This window comes from Tiliqua scincoides, chromosome 3 (genome assembly GCF_035046505.1).
Source record: "Tiliqua scincoides isolate rTilSci1 chromosome 3, rTilSci1.hap2, whole genome shotgun sequence".
NCBI classification, from domain to species: domain Eukaryota; kingdom Metazoa; phylum Chordata; class Lepidosauria; order Squamata; family Scincidae; genus Tiliqua; species Tiliqua scincoides.
Window position 1 is genome coordinate 101,760,980 of NC_089823.1, and position 21,932 is coordinate 101,782,911.

A 21,932-nucleotide genomic window follows, 5' to 3' on the forward strand; every position below is an offset into this window, starting at 1 on the left:
GCTCTCACAGCACAGCATACCAATCCACTGGCTCTCAGAAACCCTATCTCACAGCCCACACCTACAACTTCTCTCAGACCCTATCTCATTCAGATATGCTGGTAGTTAACTGTCACCATTGCCTGTCTGTACTCCTTTACTCATAGCCCCAGGCAAAAGAGTGAATACAACTTTAAATAGTCACTTTCCCAAACTAGCCAAGTCTTATCTAAGACTTCTGTAGACCTAGCATACCTTAAGAGTCATCCAAACCTATCAAAACACATTTTAAAAGGGTTTATTTAAAATAACAGAATTACATAAGAATAAATGCTCTCAAAAATAAAACATACAGGAATAGCACACAGCAATAAAACAACAAAGGCGCTAACTTATCTACCTAACTGCTAAGAGGACTTGCACAGAGTGAGCTTTGCAGGCTAAATCAATGCAAAGTTCAAAAATCCATGCTCCTCCTCCTAGGCCTACTGTCCCAAGGTACAGAGCCTGAAGGACAGCATTCCAGGCAGTGGCGTCACTAGCATTCGCATCACCTGGTGTGGGAGGCCTGCGCGTCACCCCATGCAGTGGGCAGGGCAACACCCCAGGTGGTGGGCATGGTGATGTACGAGGGTCGCCCAGAAAGTAATGCACCACATTTTTTTTTCTCAGCCTACAGTAATGGTACGAATGCGAAACTTTAGATATACATTATTTGGATTTTCAGGAGTGTGCACACAAATTTTTGGTTTCTTCGGACAGATAGTGTAGCTGCCGCAGTGTTTCGAAATGGCATCTGTAAGTGATGTACGTTACAAGCAGCGTGTCGTCATTGAATTTCTCACTGCGGAGAAAGAAACTGTTGGGAACATTCACAAACGTTTGTGTACAGTTTATGGAGAATCTGCAGTCGACAGAAGTACGGTTAGTCGCTGGGCACAGAGGGTGAGGCCATTAGAAGGCAGTTCGGCAGAGCTCCAAGATTTGCAGCGTTCGGGGCGGCCATCCACGGCTGTCACACCTGACAAGACGCAGCTTGCTGATGTGCTCATTCGCGAGGACCGACGCATAACGACTAGGCAGTTGGCGCCGAAGCTGTCAATCAGCAAAGGAAGTGTGGATGCAATCATCCGTGCTCTTAATTACTCAAAAGTGTGTGCACGATGGGTTCCGCGCTGTCTTACGGTGGACCACAAATCTCTCAGAAAAAACATTTCTTCTGAGTTGCTGAAACGTTTTGAAGATGAGGGGGAAGCATTCTTGTCCAGGATTGTGACAGGTGATGAAACCTGGGTTCACCGTTTTGAGTCCGAAACAAAACGACAGTCGATGGAATGGCGTCATCCTCAATCTCCACAGAAGAAAAAATTCAAAGCAACTGCTTCCGCCGGTAAGGTCATGATCACTGTGTTTTGGGACTGTGAGGGCATCATACTCATTGATGTGATGCCAAGAGGCAGCACCATTAATTCTGAAGCTTATGTGAAGACATTAACCAAACTCAAGAAGTGCTTCCAGCAACTTCGGCGCCTTAACAACCCAGGTGAATGTTTGATTCAACATGATAACGCTCGGCCTCACACAAGTTTGAGGACTTCGGAACACATCACTAAACAGGGTTGGACTGTGTTACCCCATCCACCCTACAGCCCTGACCTAGCTCCCTCAGACTTCCACTTGTTTGGGCCATTAAAGGATGCCATTCGCGGAAGACATTTTGAGGATGACGAAGAGGTGATTCGCACAGTGCAGAAATGGCTTTGTGACCAGAACAAGAAGTGGTACCGACAGGGCATACATGCCCTTGTGTCTCGCTGGAGGAAGGCCATAGAACTGGACGGAGATTACGTGGAAAAATAGGGAGTGTAGAAGAAACATCATTCTTTCTTGTGTGTAAGTTTCATTGTGTTCAATAAATAATTGTTGAAGAAAAAAAATGTGGTGCATTACTTTCTGGGCGACCCTCGTACATCACTTGCAGACGCCATTTCGAAACACTGCTGCAGCTACGCTATCTGTCTGAAGAAACCAAAAATTTGTGTGCACACTCCTGAAAATTCAAATAATGGATATCTAAAGTTTCGCATTCGTACCATTACTGTAGGCTGAGAAAAAAAAATGTGGTGCATTACTTTCTGGGCAACCCTCATACCATCGCCCCAGTACGATCGTTTTTTGGCTGTACCTTTTGATAGAACACAGATATTTCAGTGCGGTTTGTTTCATTGCATTCTGCATGGAATTATGCATTGATTGATATATAACATGATGGTATTATTCCTCCAAACTTTGATTTTTGTGATTTTGAAAATTTGAGACACTTGGCCAACAGACTGAGGCAAAGATACAAAGAAGGAAGGCCCATAGCCAGGGAGACAGACCAGGGACAGACTACACTTGCTCCCATTGTGGAATGGATTGTCACTCCCAAATTGGCCTTTTCAGCCACACTAGACGCTGTTCCAGAACCACCATTCAGAGCGCAATACCATAGTCTTCTGAGACAGAAGGTTGCCAACAACAAAGAATCTCTCTCTCTCTCTCTCTCTCTCTCTCTCTCACACACACACACACACACACACACACTGTGTCAACTTACTAACACCTTATTACAGCAGTTCTCAAACTTTTAGCACCAGGACCCACCTTTTAGAATGACAATCTGTCCAGGACCCATTGGAAATGATGTCATGGCCAGAAGTGACATCATCAAGCAAATTAAAATAAATAATTATAAATAATTAAATTAAAATAAAAGAAATAATTAAATAACGGGGAACCAGTCCTGTTCCACCAAGTGAATTTTCTCTGTAGTCTGCCTGCAATAACACCCGCCCAAAAAGAATCAGTGAGATTTTCCGCCCTCCCAGCGCCCAGTTTAAAGTTCTTCTATTTCAAGCATATCAATACAAAGACCCACCTGGCTTTGCAAGTGTAAAATAGAAAACATTCCCCTTACCAGTTCAAGCCTCTTTTTTTTTTGTCCTTTTTAGTGAGGGGGGGGGGCTGCCTTCTGGAGCATTTGTTGCGTTCCAGTTCCATAGGATCAGGACCATTCTGGTTTCCTCACATTCCCCTTTGCCTGGCCTGATCACAAGCCAAGACGCATTTGCCTACTCAAGAGTAAACGCAACCTTGTGGCTTAGCTTTGCTTTCCATGCGGCTCAATACTTTTGCAGCTTGAATGGAAGTGTACTGAATACCTCCTTCTCAGGTATTTTTGGGGGGCTGCATTCATTGGATCAGGATCATTCTGACGTTGTTGGATTCCTCTCAGCCTGCCCTTTCCGGCGCACTAAGGCAAGTTTGCCTACTCACGAGTAAACGTGGCCGCATGGCTTAGTTTCGCTTTCCATAGGACTCAATAAACTCGCAGCTGGGAGGGAGGGACCTCTTTCTTGGACATTTTGGGAGGGCTGCATTACTTGGATAGGGACCATTCTGATGTCGTTGGAATCCTCTCAGCCTGCCCTTTCCAACGGACTAAGGCACATCCGCCTACTCGCGAGTAAACGTGCAATATGGCTCAGTTTCACTTTCCATAGGGCTCCATGCATTTTTTTGTTTCCAGTGTTTTGGCCATAACTTTTGATGAAAAAGAGATATTTCAATCCAGTTTTCTGCATTGCATTCCGCTGGAAATTCCGCATCTAACGGTATATGGCATGATGGGGTTGCTTCTAAAATCGCTATTTTAGCATGTCATCCCCCAGTGCGCGTTACCTCCCCTTGCGTGCCACCCGGTGCGGGCCGCACCCCCAGCACCTCCCTAGCAACGCCACTGATTCCAGGAGGCAAAAGGCAGGAAGGAAAGAAAGAGTGGCCACCAAACACTCTCCTTATATACCTCTTGCCATTCTTATTTTTAAAAAAAGAAGGTGGAAGATGCAATATTGTGCATGAGCTATCTGGCACGTACACCCAATGTGACTAGATAGAAAAAAAAATAGAGCTTGATTGCCACCTGGGACCTCCAAAAAGTTCTTTCAGTTGTTTAACTTTGCTAGATTTTTCACAGCTGTGTTCAACCACATCCCTTATCTTGCTTTACTGCCGCCGCCCCCCCCCCCTTAGGATAAACAAGAATGGAACTGCTCTTAGCATTTAACCCTTTAGCCATTTCTCCAAACCCTTAACCCAATCCTATTTCTCCCTACAGGGAAGTTTGGTGAAATGGAGAAGCACTCAGAATGACAAAATCAAGACAAGGTAAAATTGTACTACATATTATGAAAGGGAAGATCTGAAGATATGGCTACTATTTTGGTGGCAGCTTTGTATGTGTGGTTCTGCCCTTGAACAGGTACTCCATTCTAAATACGTTTCAAATTACAATTAGAAATTAGTGAAATTGATTGGATTTCACTTCACTTCTAAGCAGGCAAGTAAGTTGGTCAGCAGGCTGTGAAACTGGCAGAATGATACGAGCACACAGACTATGGCATGCCTACCTATGTTTTAATCCAGTAATTCTCACACTTTTACCACCAGGACCCACTTTTTAGAATGAGAATCTGTCAGGAACCACCAGAAGTGATGTCATGACTGGAAGTGACATCATCAAGCAGGAACATTTTTAATAATCCTAGGCTACAATCCTATCCACACTTACCCAGGAGTAAGTCCTATTTACTATCATTGTTAAAAGCATATATATAGTAGCCTGTTCAAAGTACAGATCTGTAACATTTCCCCAAATACAGTCACATATCATGGTAGCATCAAGGCTGATACATTAAAAATAAAATATTGAAATGAATGGGGACCCACCTGAAATTCATTCACGGCCCACCTGCTGTGTCCTGACCCACAGTTTGAGAAGTTGTTTAATCAATATGTACAACACGCACCCATGAAATCTTTATATACAAACCTAGCACATATAATTTTGTACACGTAACATTCACTACATAATATGAATGGAACTAGATTTCCAGTAAGTATGCTTAGGATCAGTGCCCAAGTCTTAAGGCGGGAAGGAAAGAAAATACTTATCATATTATTAATATTACTATTAGCATGGTAGAATATTCTTCTTTCATAGCTTCCTTAAATCAACAGTACTTTTCAAAATGTATTTACTTTTATAGGAACAATGGCCGTAACTTACTAGTTTTTTTGTTTTATTTAGGAACTAATACGAATGTACAATATAACTAAAACGATATAATGCTTTAGTACTTCAATGTTAGCCAGCGATAGAAATCAAATAAGAAATTTCACAAGACATGTACTTACCGCATTGGAATCAACATCACTATGTATAGCAACTGTTTTTATTCCCATCTTCTTGCATGTTTTAATTACCTAGTAATTGGAGAGAAAATGGAAGTGTTTTAAACTAAGAACAAAAGTAATAAAATTGATGAATTATAGCTTTGAAAGTTATACTTACCCTACAGGCAATTTCTCCTCTGTTGGCAATAAGAAGCTTCTCGAAAGTCTGGAGGCGGAGAAAAAAATAATGCCCATGATTATATTATAAACATATCAATATTTACACATAAATTTAACCTCATCTAAAGAGTAGAAGGGCTTGGTAAGCAAGTTCTTATACATATTAAAGTAGCTCTGTTTGGGGATTTTCTATATACACGCTGACTGAGTGCCAGTGCTCACATAATGGGGATGATATCTGAACCACTATTAATAGAATTGAGAGTGGTCATAAAAATTGTACACATTCTTTTATGGCTCTTTGTGCCTTATGTAGGGTTAACAGCCATGTAGGCGCCAACATTCACAGGTGACCAGGTTCCTATTCAAGTAAGATTCTCAAACAGCATCAAACCTGACTCACATCGTGTCTGAGACAATAGCACATCTATCCCTAAACCATAATTAAGGCTGGGGTGGAAAATATATGACAGTGTGCACATGAGCCTACTATCCAATTCTAATCTCTGTTAAAGTTTCATCCTCATAATGTCTGCCTGATCTTAAGATGGTAGTAACACAGTCTAAGACAGGGATGCCCAAACCCCGGCCCTGGGGCCACTTGCGGCCCTCGAGGACTCCCAATGCGGCCCTCAAGGAGTCCTCAGTCTCCAATGAGCCTCTGGCCCTCTGGAGATCTGTTGGAGCCCACACTAGGCCGATGCAACTGCTCTCAGCATGAGGGCGACTGTTTGACCTCTTGCGTGAGCTGTGGGATGAGAGCTGCCTCCACTGCTTGCTTTTTCATGTCTGTGATGCAGTTGCAGCAGCAAAGGAAAGGCCAGCCTTGCTTTGTGCAAGGCCTTTTATAGGCCTTGAGCTATTGCAAGACCTTCATTCATTCATAAGTTCATCTTTAATATATTCATTTACGTAAACTTATGTAAATTTATTCAAATTTTAAATGTAAATTAATTCTTTTTTCCCCGGCCCCCCAACACAGTGTCAGAGAGATGATGTGGCCCTCCTGCCAAAAACCTTGGACACCCCTGGTCTAAGAGAACATACCACTCTAGTCCAGCTAGATAAGGGGTGCCCAAACCTCGGCCCTGGGGCCATTTGTGGCCCTGAAGAACCCCCAATCCAGCCCGCAAGGAGCTCCCAGTCTCCAATGAGCCTCTGACCCACCAGACATTTGCTAGAGCCCACACTGGCCCAACGAAACAGATGTTAGCATGAGGGTTGACAGTTCAACCTCTTGCATGAGCTGTGGGCCAAGGGCTCCCTCCATTGCTTTCATGTCTATGAAGCAGCAACGGCAGCGAAGGAAAGGCCAGCCAACACAGTGTCAGAAAGATAATGTGGCACTCCTGCCAAAAAAGTTTGGACACCCCTGAACTAGTCACATTTCTCTTTGTTGAAAGTCGCAACAATGCACTTTGCTGACTTTTTCATTGTGTACTGTCAACCTATAAAAGGTAACAGTTGAAGGTGTGCTATATTCCTGAGCAATAGGAATATCTCACTCCCGACCAGTATGTGTACAGATCAACACATTTTAAATTACAACTGCTACTACTCAGTTATTTCTTATTACTTTATCACCCAGTTCATTGTTGCTCTAATAGATCATTCTGCTATAGTTAATATTTTTCCAGAATATCCTATCTATTTTCTATTCCATCTTTCACCAACAGCTTGTTTATCTGATCTCTCAATCTCTATCAATATGATGTTCTAATCTGCCAATTTCAAGTACAGACATTTTAGCCCTTCCTGCAGATGTAGCATTTATATCTTAAGTCAGATGTACAAAAATCATTGGGGGGGAGGAACAAGTCTCTTCTTAAAAGTGCCATTTGCAAATTCAAACTTGTGAAACTGAAGAGCACAACCAAATATAGCTCACACATAACCAGTCAATCTTTCACAATTACCATACAATTAAAACAAAACTTTTATCCATCACTTCATGTTCAGTAAGCAAACTAAAGTGACAGCAGATTGCACAATCTATAATGCACACCAAGCAAGTTTTATACAAAGAATACAGTTTTATACAAGCATACACAAAGGTTGATACCATATAAGATAATCACTGGTCGAAGATACAAAAAGATACCAATTAACCAAAATATGTTTCAATATTCCCTGATTCAATGATTCCCTGATTATATTCAATGATTCCCTGATGGTCCAGTACTCAGCCTACAGTACACCTTTGTATACTAGGATCTCGAAATAGTTGGAGGCATTACCCCAGTAAAAATCAATCCCACTGTAGTTACCAGTTGCAATAACAAAAGGTTTGTCAACAAGAGCAAAGACAACTCAGCAAAGGACAATCTCAGCCTGGGAAAGCACGCATCCCACTAGAACAAATAAAAAATATTTTCCTCCTACTCACCAAAAAGTTACTGCATCAAAGGTTACACTACAAGCAAGCAAATTCATGTACCACTAGAACTGAAACAAATGTAAGACTGCATCTACAGTTGAATCTTGGAATCAAAGAGATCTTACTAGCAGCAATACAGGTCTTGATCATCCCTTCGAACACTCAAGAATTAGCACAACAAACTTACTTTTTCATTTGGATCATACACTGTTGAGGAGTGCAAACCATTAGAAGTGATAAGACACCATCCCCTTCTTGAAAGCCTTGTAATACACTATAAAACAAAAGAAGAAATGAATACACAATTATTCAAAGCACATGTTTACAAGTAGCAATTATTTATCCAGTGGCAAAGTTGCAAAGTAAACAAATCTTTATAAAATAATCAGACTACACACATAGAAAAAAATATTATCAATAAGTCAAAATTGAAATTTAACCACAAACATGCACCACCAATACAGCATTAAATCTAAACAGTATTCACAGAAAGTTGGCAGACTTTCTGGTGCAGTACCATAAAATCACCTCAAATCCATTTCAGAACAACATTCTTTAACTTGACATCAGTGTGTAATTTTGTAAAGCTCCATTCCAAGGTTGTTGATTTGTTTAACAATAGAAGATGAAACACGTTTCAGTGAAAAATACGTGTTGAAGACTATATCACCAGGCTAGAGAAATCTGTCAACAATACCTTCCTACACACTTGTCAGCCAATCCATCTTAGCATTGTCATGTAACTTTTTCAAAATTCCTGTGTCCAGAACTGTGAGCCCAATCCTGAGCTCCTAGGGTGCGCAGCTGCATCGAAAACGACTGCCACTGCAACCTACACACCCAAGGCAGCCGTGGGTGGCACCTCGGGAGAAGAGGACTTTCGCTAGAACGGACACTTGCCCAGCGTTACTGCTGGCAAACGTGCCTTAAAGTATGTTTGCGAAAGTGCACGCTGGCAGTAAGCCAGTGTGCTGAGCTCAGGATTGGGCTCCGTATGCTGTAAACTCCAGGTGTGCACAGAAAACCCCCACATGCACATACTCACCTGCATAATGGGTACATATTAATAAGATCCACTGATGTCCACATTTAAAATGTTTCTGACAAAAACTTTAATTAGATCCCAGATTCATTTATTTTCTTCTCCCACCAGACAATTATCTCCAGTGGTGCATTTTCAGAAATTTTTTCTGTGCCTAATTACAACATGATCTGATTTAGCATGTTTGACTTGCATTTAGTAAACAAACTTAAAAGTACTCTATTTTAATTTTATATCCCAAAAACCACAGGTATTTGAACTTCAATATATTATTAGAAAAAAAATTAAAGTGTGGTTTAAATGTCAAACAAATTCAAAGCTTTTGCAATATTTACATATACCAACTTCCTTCTTTCATTGAAATCACGATAAAGATGCACAAAAGTCTTTTTTTAAAGGTGTTATTAGGGCTATTCAAAAGTAATCAAAAGCACTAAAAAACTAACAGCCCAGTCCTGTCCTTAAGATAGGCCAGAGGATCTCCACATACACAATGACAGCCCCATCAGCACAGAAGTCTGCCATTGGACATGCCTTTCAAAAGAAAAACACCACAATGACATACCTCAGATGGAAGCACAATTTCTGAGGTGGAGAGGCCAAAACAGAGAAGAACTGGGGTGGTACCTGGAAGGGATGGGGAAGGGGAGGTAGCACACACAATAACCCCAACCCCGTATTCTGACAACAGACATACCCCAGGCACCAGACAAATGCTACACTAACGATGACCTAGTGCATGTATGGCCCATAGGCCATAGGGATAACAGAAATGTCCATAGGGATAACAGGAAAGCACAAGGAAAGCTAATCACCAACAAACCCCCTGCCTCACTTACCTTCCCAAAATAGAGCATAGGATACAGACTACGACAGCACTCCAGCCCCAGTACATAAGGCTCTGCCAGGGAAGCTACAGCTCAGATGACAAATTCATAGAACAGGGCTATACATCTTGGGTCTCTCAAAGGGGAACTTTGGTAATGGAAACATGTTGATAAGGTACCACGGGTGTACTCTGCATAACCACCTCTTGTCCCTCACAAGATGTATGGTAAGATATTGAGTCAACACTTGTCTTCTCAGAATTCTTATTGCATGTATCCTACCCTGGAGGACTCCACCCACAAACACCCAAGTGGAACCTCTACCTTGCTATTCTAACAGGGAAAGCAAGGGAAAAGAGGAAATCCCATGCCACAGTGTACTGATGCTGCATCTCTGTCTCATGCCTCTATCCCCCCCCCCTACAGACCCTGACCTCCAGGATTGTCAAATATGTCTTCACTATCAACTGCATTGGCATAACCATTCCTTCCTTTTGCAACAGCTAAGAGCAGAGAGTGTCCGCTCTCCCAGTCAGGGAATGCTACATACTCCAACCACTAGTACTGCTGGCCAAACACTCATCTGAATCACTTTTGTTTTTCAGGACTGCACCATTGCCATATGGAGCTGAACACTGGTCTACTACTGAGTTCAACTACAGCCCCCCCCCCCCAAAAAAAGGGAAAGGTAATGTTCTAAACCACTGTGTTCTCACCATCAGCAGGGCACAACTTCATGTACATTCTACCACTCTCCCTCACCAACACTAAGTATGTATATCAATGCAGGGGGTGCGAGTGATGCTGTTAAGTCCTTCTTACTCTCCTTGTTTCTCCTAGCTTCCTACAGGCAGCTGTCCAAGAAGTGCAGACCTCTAGCCAGTCATGACAAAGATGAGTGCTTTGCAGGTTAGGACAAATCCCTTCTATGGACGGATACCCATCCTGCCTGGATCCCAGCTGGATCCCAGCCTGCTTCTTTATGCAGTGCGCTACTGGCACCATGCTTTGCCTGAGTGATGCTGAAGCTCCCCTTATCATTCATCCCAGTCCCTCCCTTGGCAAAATAATTCCTTTCTACTGGCAGATGCCCTCACTTGCCATGGAGGGCCTTGCCATGGAGGGGCTTTGTGTTTCACATGACTATCCTCTTTCAAGAGGGCTATCTTTCTATCCTTGCTCTGTTCAGATAAGGTATTCCTTGGATGTATGTGCTTGTACAAAAGGGATAAGGGGACCTAATCCTGGGTGTGAGGATTCCTACCTTAGCTTTTGCCCCTTAACTGCTGCACCACAGCAGCCCCTATAGGGGTGGCTGGTTGTGTAGTGGCTGCTCATTAGCCCTGAGCCCTCATTAGCCCTGAGCGGTCTCTCCCCCTACTTGGTTTACCCAGGCTGCACTTCACCCAGGGTGGTGGCGTCCCAGCTTCAGAGGGTACTGGAGGAAACGGATTATCTGGACCCATTCCAATCTGGCTTCAGGTCGGGGTTCGGGATGGAGACTGCCTTGGTCGCCTTGGTGGATGACCTTCGCCGGGGGACGGACAGGGGGAGTGCAACCCTGTTAGTCCTGCTGGACCTCTCGGCGGCTTTCGACACCATCGACCATGGTGTCCTTCTGGGCCAGCTAGCCAGGTTGGGGCTTGGAGGCACTGTTTTGAAGTGGTTCCGCTCCTTCTGGCTGACAGATCCCAGAAGGTGGTGCTGGGGGATGCCTGTTCGGCACCCCGACCTCTTAGGTTTGGGGTGCCGCAGGGTTCCATCTTATCCCCCATGCTTTTTAACATCTACATGAAGCCACTGGGAGAGGTCATCCGGGGGTTTGGAGTGGGTTGCCATCAGTATGCTGATGACACCCAACTTTATCTCTCCTTTCCCCCCGATTCTGAGGAGGCAGTTGGGGTCCTGGATCACTGTCTGGAGGTGGTTAGGGGCTGGATGTGGGCAAACAAGCTGAAATTAAATCCGGATAAGACAGGGGTGCTCTTGGTTCGGAAACCCACAGCTCGGATGCTGGACTATCGTCCTGCTCTGAATGGGGTTGCACTCCCTCTGAAGGAGCAGGTCCGCAGCTTGGTGGTTCTCCTGGATCCACAGCTGCTCCTGGAGTCCCAGGTGGCGGCGGTGGCCAGGGGAACCTTTGCTCAGCTTCGGCTGATTCGCCAGCTGCGACCGTACCTGAGCTGCACGGACCTGGCCACAGTAACTCATGCCCTAGTGACATCTAGATTAGATTATTGCAATGCGCTCTACGTGGGGCTGCCTTTGAAGACAGTCCGGAAATTACAACTAGTACAAAACGCGGCTGCTCGTGTGGTTGCTGGGGCACGTCGGTTTGACTGTCGAGCCGTTGCTCTGGCAGCTACACTGGCTGATGGTTCTGTTCCGGGCCCAATTCAAGGTGCTAGTTTTGACTTTCAAAGCCCTTTACGGCTTGGGTCCGGGGTATTTGAGGGACCGCCTCCTTCTCTACAATCCTGCCCGTGCTCTTAGATCATCTGGGGGGGCCCTTTTGACTGTGCCGCCACTTAGAGATGTGAGAGGGGCGGCGGCCAGGAAGAGGGCCTTCTCGGTGGTGGCCCCCGAACTGTGGAATACCCTCCCCTTAGAAATGAGAACTGCTCCCTTGTTGCTAACGTTTCGGCGTGGACTGAAGACCTTTTTATTTCAAAAAGCTTTTAATTGTTGACAGGCTGGCTGGCGTTCTTGCTTTTTATATGAAAATCCACGGGGTTTGTTTGTTTTTAGATTTTTTAAAATTATTGTAAATTGCTTTTAATGATTGTTTTGTATTTTTAAAGTGTTGTAAGCCACCTTGTGTGCCCGTTGGGCAAAAAGGCGGCGTATAAATTAATAAAATAATAATAAATAATTCTTCAGTATTGCAGCTCGGGGATGCAGTGATTGCTTCTGCGGATCTTGCACTGACACACCAGCATGGTGTTGCTGGACAGGCTTAGACTATAATGGACATCATACCAGCAGCAGTGGACTGCCAGCAAGGCAGCTGAATATGATTGGGTCATAACTGATCTTATGCAAACATTTCCAACCAGGGTGTAGCCAAGGGAAAGCTGAGCTCCATGATTTCTCCTACAGCAGTAGTGGCATTATCATCAGCAAGAGTTCTCAGGTGCTGCCCTTTAAACTTTTTTTTCAAAAGACTTTAGCTGAAGGATGTAGGCTAGTTGGTTGCTAGTTAGGTGGTAGTATTCCATGTTTTTATTCACTGTTCTTGTTTTGTTTGCTTTTTACTGCACTGTGTTGTAATATATAGCTCAATCATATATTCATTCAAATTTTGCATTTTTCCCCATTTTTAAATTATATTGTAAACTAGCGTGAGTGCTCCAATTATTTGGTGAGAAATGGAGAATAAAAATCACTTAAATAAGACATTCCAAGGGTTTGGGACAATATAAGCTATATCTTTAAATCATTGGTTCCCAACTGTGGTCTGGGGACCACAGGTAGTCCACAAGACCTTGTGAAGTGGTCTGCGAAGTCTCAGGGGAAAAAAAGATTGACTTTGATCACTTCTAGTGTGCTCCCGCACAGACTACCAGAGAGGGCAGAGAATGAACTGCCCGTAGCCAGGATCAAAAGCAGCAACCCACAAATCTTTATTATAAATAATACATCTAATAAATCTCTAATTGTTACAAATTTAATTGTATTTTTTGTGTGCAGGCGTTGGGATTGCGTGCAGGACTCAAGAAAGGGGGTACAGAGGGTAATTTTTACCCAGGCTCAGGGTCAAAGGGGGGGGCAGAAGCCAAAGGAGAGGGAGCCAAAAGAGATCTCAGAAATTTCCTGGGATCTTATATTTTCCAGTCTCACCCAGGCTTGCTGCCCGCATGGGATGCTGGGTGCAGCTGCTGCAAACCCTATGTGCTGGATCAAGGAATGCATACACAACACTTCTGAACACTATCAAATCTGGGAGAAAACTGGCCTGCTATAGTAGCTCTTTGACTTGTAGGTGTCCTTACCATGAAGGAATGTATTAAGGACACAGCTGTGGAACTATAGCTGCCCCAAAAGTATGTTTTGGTACATACAGGACACTTTCCATTTTAGTGTCAGCCTCAATAGGATGATGCTCATTTTCTTCAATGATTTTCTATATTTAATTTTTTTTAGAGATTTAGGAGCGTGTTTGGTTTTTTGTATTACTATGTCTAGCTGCTGACACTATGTGGGCAGTTAGATCTGGGCTCCACATTGGGAAGCAAGTAGACCCTGGCTCCAACAACTCTTCCTGCTGTTGCAACCCTCCCTTGCACCTCCCCACCCCTGTTCTGCCCATCCCTGTTGCCACACTCCCCATCCGTTTCACTCCCTCCCCTCTCCCTTTGGGAAGGTGCTCCAAAGAAACGAAGAAATTTTATGCCCCCTTATAAAATTATGCTTCAAAGCCCTGGTTGCATGTGGTCCGCGCCAATTCCAATTTTTGCCTCAGTAGTCCATGGGCTCCTAAAGGTTGGAAACCACTGCTTTAAATGAAGTGCAATAACTTCCAAAGCACAAATAAGTGGAGAAGAAAACATTCCAATGCAGAAACTTTTTTTTTATTTTTTGCAACAGTCTTAACTGGGCTGTGGTGTGCAAGGAGGGGGGGCGCATGTCATGATAAGCTTCTACACTTTTATAATTTGCCACTACACCAATGCTTCCAGTTTTCCAAGTTCTAGGAAAGAAATTAGACACTGCTATGCAGTGGTGTACAAATGGAAGGGACTGCGGGGCCCAGGTGCCAAGCTGCAGGGTGCATGTGAAAGAGGCCACCTCCCAATTTTTTTTAAATCTTAGTATTTCCAAAAAATACCATCATATATCATTTGATGAATAATTTCATGCAGAATGCAATGAAACAAACCTGTTGAAATATCTTTATTCTATCAAACGTTATAGCAAAAAAACCAGAAAAGGAAACCACCACTGCCTTGAGCAAAAGTGGATTACATTGAGATTACCATTGGGAATAAAGAGCTTGTTGCAAGCATTCCAGAAAACCAAATGCATTCTTCATAAACATACGTATGTTTTGCCTTTCTTCTATATTACAACAAAAGTGCTTTATATGTAGGATAGATCACAAACCCACTGCATATTATTTTGATGGGCATTCCTTCAATGTTTTGTTTTGGTTGTGACCTCTAATGTTCACTACATATATGAAATCCGTGATAAACAAGTTCAATAAAAGAAAATGTTCACTGTCTGCGTTTCTTTTCTGGCCATTGCTATTATTCATTTCACATCATGACTATTACTGAAAATAATTTTGTCATGGGGAGAGTGTCAAAAATTTATGGGCACCGAGTGCCAAATGACCTTCGTACACCACTACTGTTACATGTGTTCTCTGAAAGTGAAACAAAAATCAGTCAGCTCTAGTTCTGCTTCCCCTTGCAGTCTTAGAAGAAATCAGAATTGCAGCTTTGATTTAGATTTGACCTGCCTAGTCAGAAGAATTCATAACTTGATTTGGATTATCATGTGTACTGAGGTTTAACTCCCCCCCCATTTACAAATCAACACCAAATATATGAACTCTCACACACTTCCAAGAGACAACCACCTGAAAAACTGATTACAATTTTGAAATTGCCATGCTTGTCTAATACTGTATTGGCAATGGCATCCACTCCATATTAAATGAATTATGAAAAAAATAAAAAATTTACCATATAAAATAAAACACTAAAGAACTGTCCAAAAGTTTTCATATTTCTGATTGTCTTTCAAATGGTGAAATCATCTTTGTGAAGTACAGGTTTTCCTCCTCACTTTATTGGCCTTATAACCCACATTAAGAACTACTTTTCTTTCAGAAAATTATTCCGAATCATCCATTATTTTATGGAATGTTTATAAAGGGCCATTAAGTGCTTAAATGTAGCCTATTTGACAGGATGATAGAGAAAACTTCGTTCTGAAAGCTTTTCCATCAGAAATTTGGAAGAGCTCAAATCATACTATTTAATCACTTTTCTTCTCACACATCCAGCAAAAACGCATATACATTTGCTGTGACAAAAACAGTGCTGTTTTCTGAAACATATAGAGTCACTGCAGAAAAAGCAGCCTGCAGGAAATCTTCCAATATATCTGTAATGTCAAGGAACAGTCCTAAACTATACATTTTCAGGACACACTACATCTGTAATTGCTGTTCAAGCAACAGGGCTGATACTGGGGAAAAAAGGCTTAGAACATGGTTACTACAAGACTTTTGGGCAAGTGCTCAAGAGTTAACTAATTATCCACAACAGATAAGTTGCAAATTGGCCACATTTGCCATATAAAACATTTAGTCACTCAAGACTTGGAAAATGAATTTGGAAGGCACAGCCAAGTTGGTCAAATAACAAAAAACTGAAACTGTGGGTTAACAAATGTAGGAACATAAGAAAAGCCCTTTTGGATCAGGAGAAAGACCCATCTAGTCCAGCATTCAGTTTCCCACAGAGGTATATCAGTTACCTATATATGGTGTATCAATTACTAGAAGTAAAAACCACATACAGGGGAGAAAAGTCCACCCTGCATACACAGGTTCAGAACCCACAGATTTATCTCACTGAATTCAGTCATGAGTTAGAGAGCCAGAGGTGTAGTCTTGAAGCTGAGCCAGTGCCTCGCCTGAAGAAGCTAAGCAGGTTCAGGCTGGGTTCTCACCTTGGAAGGGAGACCAGAAAGCTGCTGCCAGACCTGGAGAAGGAACTGTGAGAGAGTGGAATGCAGAGTAGTCAGCTAGAGCTGGATACCAGCGGCAGACTTCCCTAGCCCTGCACCCCAGGGCAAAGGTCCACGATGGTACCCCCCCTTGCAGGCTGTCGCCCCCCAGCATGGAGCCTCCCGCAACCTGAGCCTGCATGGGGGAAGCCTCTCTGAGGTTCCCCAATGCTATAAACTGCTTTGGAAGCATAGTTTCCAGCTTCAGGGCATTTGCCCCATTGACTTCAATGTAAGCCCACAACTGCAGGGCACCATCTTGAGAACTGGCCAAGGGTGAATTGGCAGCCAGGACAATTGGTGAACTTGGGCAGAAACATCTGGTGAAACTGAGGGTTCTGTGAGTTCCCTTCACAGAACAAATACTTGTAAAAAAAAATTTGACAGGGTTTATGAATAGCCTGCCTATGTAAACCACTTTGAATTCCGTATAAAAAAGAGAAAGATGGTACATAAATACTTAAGTACGTCAGGGAACCCATGCAATATAATGCTATTTACCAAGTGTCTAGTAGTTTAAAACCTATTACAAAGTCTTGCGTGCATTTGTCAGTTTATGATTCCTTTAAAAACTTAGACCAACACAACAAAATCCCAAACTTACTTCCTAGGGCTATTATTTAGTGTTCAGTGACATCACCATCCTTATTGCTACCAGAACACATCTCTAAAAAGCTCTGCCACTGGAACAACAAGAATTATGAAGTCTGGCATTTAGTCGGATAGATACAAAGAACAATGGATAAAGATAAAGTGGCATATATACAGACCCTATTAGACATTCCCCTTGTGTTCTTCCCAAACTTCCTGATGTTTCAACTACTCTAAAATTCTTCAAAGAAAATATAAAAACAATTTTCTCACCATGCCTGTGAAGGTGCTTGCTTACTCTTACCAGTGAAAAGGTTACAATGAATTTACCTTATGATAAAATAGTAAGACCAAAGGACGGTTTACACAAACAGGTAAAAAGAAGTATTCCTTTGATGGATACAGCAGAGCCAGAAGAAAGAAAATAAGCTTCTTTGATGGCAGAAGTTAAAGCGCAAACCACTGTAGGGTACTTTTCCTGCACTAGATATAAGGGCTGGCAGCAGAGACAGAAATACAAATCCCTACTGCAATTTGCTTAGAGAAAAATGCATACATACTTCCCGCTATTCAGAGAGAAAACAGAGTCAGTGAGCCATCAGTTATAACAAGAACAGATTTTTGGAGCAATCTCACCCTAACCCCAAAGCTCATTTCTGTATCCAATTTTTTAATTTGACTGCATGTTTCCTTCCAGTTCATTATGAATGGCTGATATACTTAGATTAACTGACACAGGGCCCAATCCTACCCTGCATTGGAAAAGGCAAGCCAAGAGGCGCTGTATCCAGCTCAGTATAGGGGCACAAAGCGGCTCAGCCAGAGGCAAGGGGAAACTTTTCCCCTTATCTCTTCCCTTTCCCCATGGGTCTCCTCAGACTTGCACCACCTCCTGAGGTGGCACAAGTCCGAGGGGAGGAACTCCCTGGGAATGGGGGTTGGGATCCAGCATAAGTGCTGGATCCCAGTCGCGCCTCCCGCTCCCCACCGCCCACCACCGGAGCCACCCACCAACCACCCTCCTCCCTCCCAGGAATGCCTCCCTCCCGTCTCCTCACCGCTCACCCAAGAGCCTCCGTGTGCCGGCGCAGCAGACTCCCAAGGAGGCGCAAACGTGCTTTATGGCATGTTTGCAACCCTCCTGGGCCAGCACAAGGGACTGGCTTTAGCCCAAGTGAAGGGCACGTTTATACCCACAGGCTCTACAAATGAGAAGGTATGCGTTTTCGTATGAAAACTAATGTTTAGTACTATTGAACATTATTATTTATAGAATTGCATAAGGCTTTCACATATGAACACTAACAGAGATACTGGCAAATGGGATTCAGTCATCTGAGGTTACCAAAGACAGAATTGTTGAGAGGTAGTATTTGCCAGATGCATTTTATTGATTTTTAACCCTATATCTGAAACCTTCTTCAATAAATTGCCCAAACCAATTTATAAGACGTTTGTCATAAAAACCCAAATATCCATGAACAGTCCATATAAAACAAGTGCCTAAAATTTTAGCCCTGTCAAAATGGAATGTTTTAACAAGCTGCATCATGACACAGATCCAAAAGAGAGAGTTCTACAACTTCAGACTTCTGTAACAACCTGATGTTCAATTTGGGCACTTTATGCATAGGTAAAGGTTTCCCCTGCACAGGTTTCCTCTGCACAGCTGTGTACAACTCTAGGGGGTGGTGCTCATCTCAGTTTCTAAGCTGAGGGAGCCAGCATTGTCCTAAGACATCTTCTGTGGTCATGTGGCCAGAATGACTAAAAACCAAAGCACACGGAAAGCTGTTACCTTCCCACCAAAGTGGTACCTATCTACTTGCATTTACAAGCTTTCAAACTGCTAGGTCAGTGGTTCTCACACATTTAGCACTGGGACCCACGTTTTAGAATGAGAATCTGTCAGGACCCACCAGACGTGATGCCATGACTGGAAGTGACATCATCAAGCAGGATAATTTTTAACAATCCTAGGATTCAATCCTATCCGCATTTACACAGGAGTAAGTCCCATTTACTGTCATTGTTAAAAGAATATACATAGTAGTATGTTAAAAGTACAGATCTATAACATTTCCCCAAATACAGTCACATACCATGGTAGCATCATCTAATACAGGGGTGCTCAATAGGTGGATCGCGATCTACCAGTAGATCGTGAGGCAAAATGAGTAGATCGCGGAGTGCCAACCCCCCCCTTCAGGTGCCTCTGGGAGGAAACGCCGGGAGTAAGGCCCATTGTACTCAATGGGCCTTACTCCCAGGTAAGTGTGGCTAGGATTGCAGCCTCACAGCCTAATCCTCGGCATGTCTAGTCAGGAGTAAGTCCTGTTATACTCAGTGGGGCTCAAGGTACACCAACATACATTGTACACATAAATGTTACATGTTATGATGGCGCGAACATTGTAAAAAAAACTCTGGTAGATCTCCGGGCCTTGCTGGGTTTCAAAGTAGCTCTCGAGCCAAAAAAGTGTGAGCACCCCTGATCTAATATATTAAAAATAAAATATTGAAATGAATGGTGACCCACCTGAAATGGCTTGCGACCCACCTAGTGGGTCCCAACCCACAGTTTGAGAAACACTGTGCTAGGTTGGCAGGACCTGAGGCAAGCAACAGGAGCTCACCCTGTTCCGCAGCACCGGGGTCTTGAACTCCTGAGCTGCTGACCTTCCAGCTGATGGTCCAGTGTTTTTAACCACTCAGCCACCGCGCCTCCCCATTCAAATACTGCAGTACCCGTTCCACTGTTTTTCTACCTCAGCTCTGACCCAATCTCACAATACTTGGAACTAATCTTGTTCCTCCAATCTTTCACTGTTGTTCTTCATCCTAACAAAAATAATCACCATTGCTTTACACCAGCAGCATCAATTTTATGTATCATCACATGCCTACTAAATTATGCATCTGAACCATTAACTATAAATTTGGTTCTTGCTACAAAGCTGCAGGAGTGGGGAGGTAGACTATAAATTCATAGATAAGCTAGATACAATATTTTAGAAAGTACTCTAGCTATAGGCTGAAGGAATATAAAAGATTGCTTTATAGTGCTAATCTATAAGACTGCTTTGTCTGCCCAAACTTTTCAATGACTGGGCAACCTGCCATAGAACAAGCATCCCAGCTGCTGATGGTCCAAGAAAGACCAGGGAGTCTCTTACAGAGGGTTCTAATTTTGCTGAATCAGACCGCCTGGCCAAACGTTCTCAAAAATTGTGTAATGATCAACCATATGTTCATTCTTTAGAGGGGGCAGAGAGAGAATTCAACTTCGCTCTGAATACCAAGTTGTCATGGAGGCCAAGAGCCAGACATGAAAAGCTGTCCCAAATGTGAACTTAGGCACATGAATCAGGAAATTAAACAGTGAGAGAGCCAAAGTGGCACACAGATTGCAGCAGAGCCAACTATTAGCTACAGAGATCATTTGTAGAGGAAAATGTCATAGCAGCTTCAGGGGTGAACAAATCTTTGTAAAGCCACAATATCTAGAGATCATCAGCCATACTACAGGACTCTTCCAGAATATGGGCAAATAAATACAGAGTTTTTAAAAGTGGTATAACGATAGCAGGCCAGGCCAGGCCAGGTAGGAAAAGATAGAAAGTGCACAGTTAAGACTACACTGCTATCATACATCATCTTTTTTTTTAGTTTTACTTTGTTTTCACTTTTTTCCTGGAAGCAAGAATGTATCATTCGACTCCAGAAGTGTTTTGATTTTTCACCCTTGGCACCTAGCCCTTCCTTAACAGTCAAAAACTTTCTAAACAAGAATCAGAAAACAACTTCATTCTTAACAGATCTTGGGCTTGATGTAAGCCATTTTGCTATGAAGTTTTAAAATATTTAATTCTCATATTACAGAAGTTGTTTACATTACCAAGCACATACATCTGTGTAGGATTTGAATTACCTGAAAAGCTTAAATATTTGGTAACGCATGTCATTTTTTCTTCTAGGAAGCCTGGACCTCTGTGCGAGAATTGTGTTAACATTCTAATGACCCTGCACAGACTTTTCTGCCTATAATATAAACAGCTCAAATTACCAAAGCAGTTTTTCAAATCTTTTCTCCAGATCTTCTCAGTCAGTTTGCAATATTGCTTATCCAGGAGACTCTTTTCTTCCCTTGAGTTGCTGATTTATTCTATAGTAATATAAGCAAATAAAGAGTCAGGGTGGATTAGCACATTCACTTACACCATAGTCCACTAGTATACCTAAAGCCAAACATACAGGTGCGCATATGAACAAGTCCTTTCTAATAACATAGAAGGCAATCTCACAGCATGCTTTCAGAAATGATCTCCTGGCACATGCAACTATTTTCACAGGGAAATAAGAACCCTACAACAACAAAAAGTAAAAACCACAGGTATGATGTATTCATACAAATTTGCCTTAGTTGGGTTGTCATTATTACAGTACTAGATAATGTACACAAATCCAATACATATTCTTAGATACATATTCTAAGCCTTCTCCTGCAGGTTCTTCCACCAATGGACGTTTGGTTGGTGGTAACTCAAGAGCCTTCTCTATGGTGGCACCCTGTATGTGGAACTCCCTACAAGAAGAGATCAGACTGGCTTTCTCTCTTCCTATGTTACAACAGCAGCTTAAGACTTCTGTTCCCAGAAGCAGAGTTCCACTTGTGCAAGGACCCCTACTGCTCACACACTACTGTACTCCTTGAGGAAGGGAAGCAGTCTTCAATTATACTCTGCAAGCCAGACAGGATACTATCTTCTTTATCTTTTGGCATTTCGTTTAATTATCTGGTGCACTGGTTGATTGATGTTTGTTTTCTATTGTTTCAGTGATTTGTTTTCCTGCTGTTTGCTGTAATTTTTGGTCTTTTTCACAAACTGCCTTGGGTTCCTCCTTGTGGGAGGGGAAAGATGTAATTAAAACATTTTTCTGTAAGTAAACTTAGAAATCTGCTGTCATTCAGATGTTA

General features: G+C 42.8%; 1 protein-coding gene across 1 annotated transcript in view; it reads right to left on the reverse strand.

Moving 5' to 3' along the window:
• The window catches only part of PCCA (propionyl-CoA carboxylase subunit alpha), a 276,404-nt gene extending 268,432 nt beyond the window's left edge, over positions 1-7,972 (reverse strand). Inside the window, exons 1-3 of the mRNA XM_066620028.1 lie at positions 7,941-7,972; positions 5,375-5,422; positions 5,218-5,286 (exon numbers count right to left, since the gene is read on the reverse strand). Of these exons, the coding sequence (XP_066476125.1) occupies positions 5,218-5,265 (48 nt within the window). The 5' untranslated portion in view covers positions 5,266-5,286; positions 5,375-5,422; positions 7,941-7,972. The remainder of the gene's footprint in view (positions 1-5,217; positions 5,287-5,374; positions 5,423-7,940) is intronic.
• Positions 7,973-21,932: the final 13,960 nt, after the last annotated feature.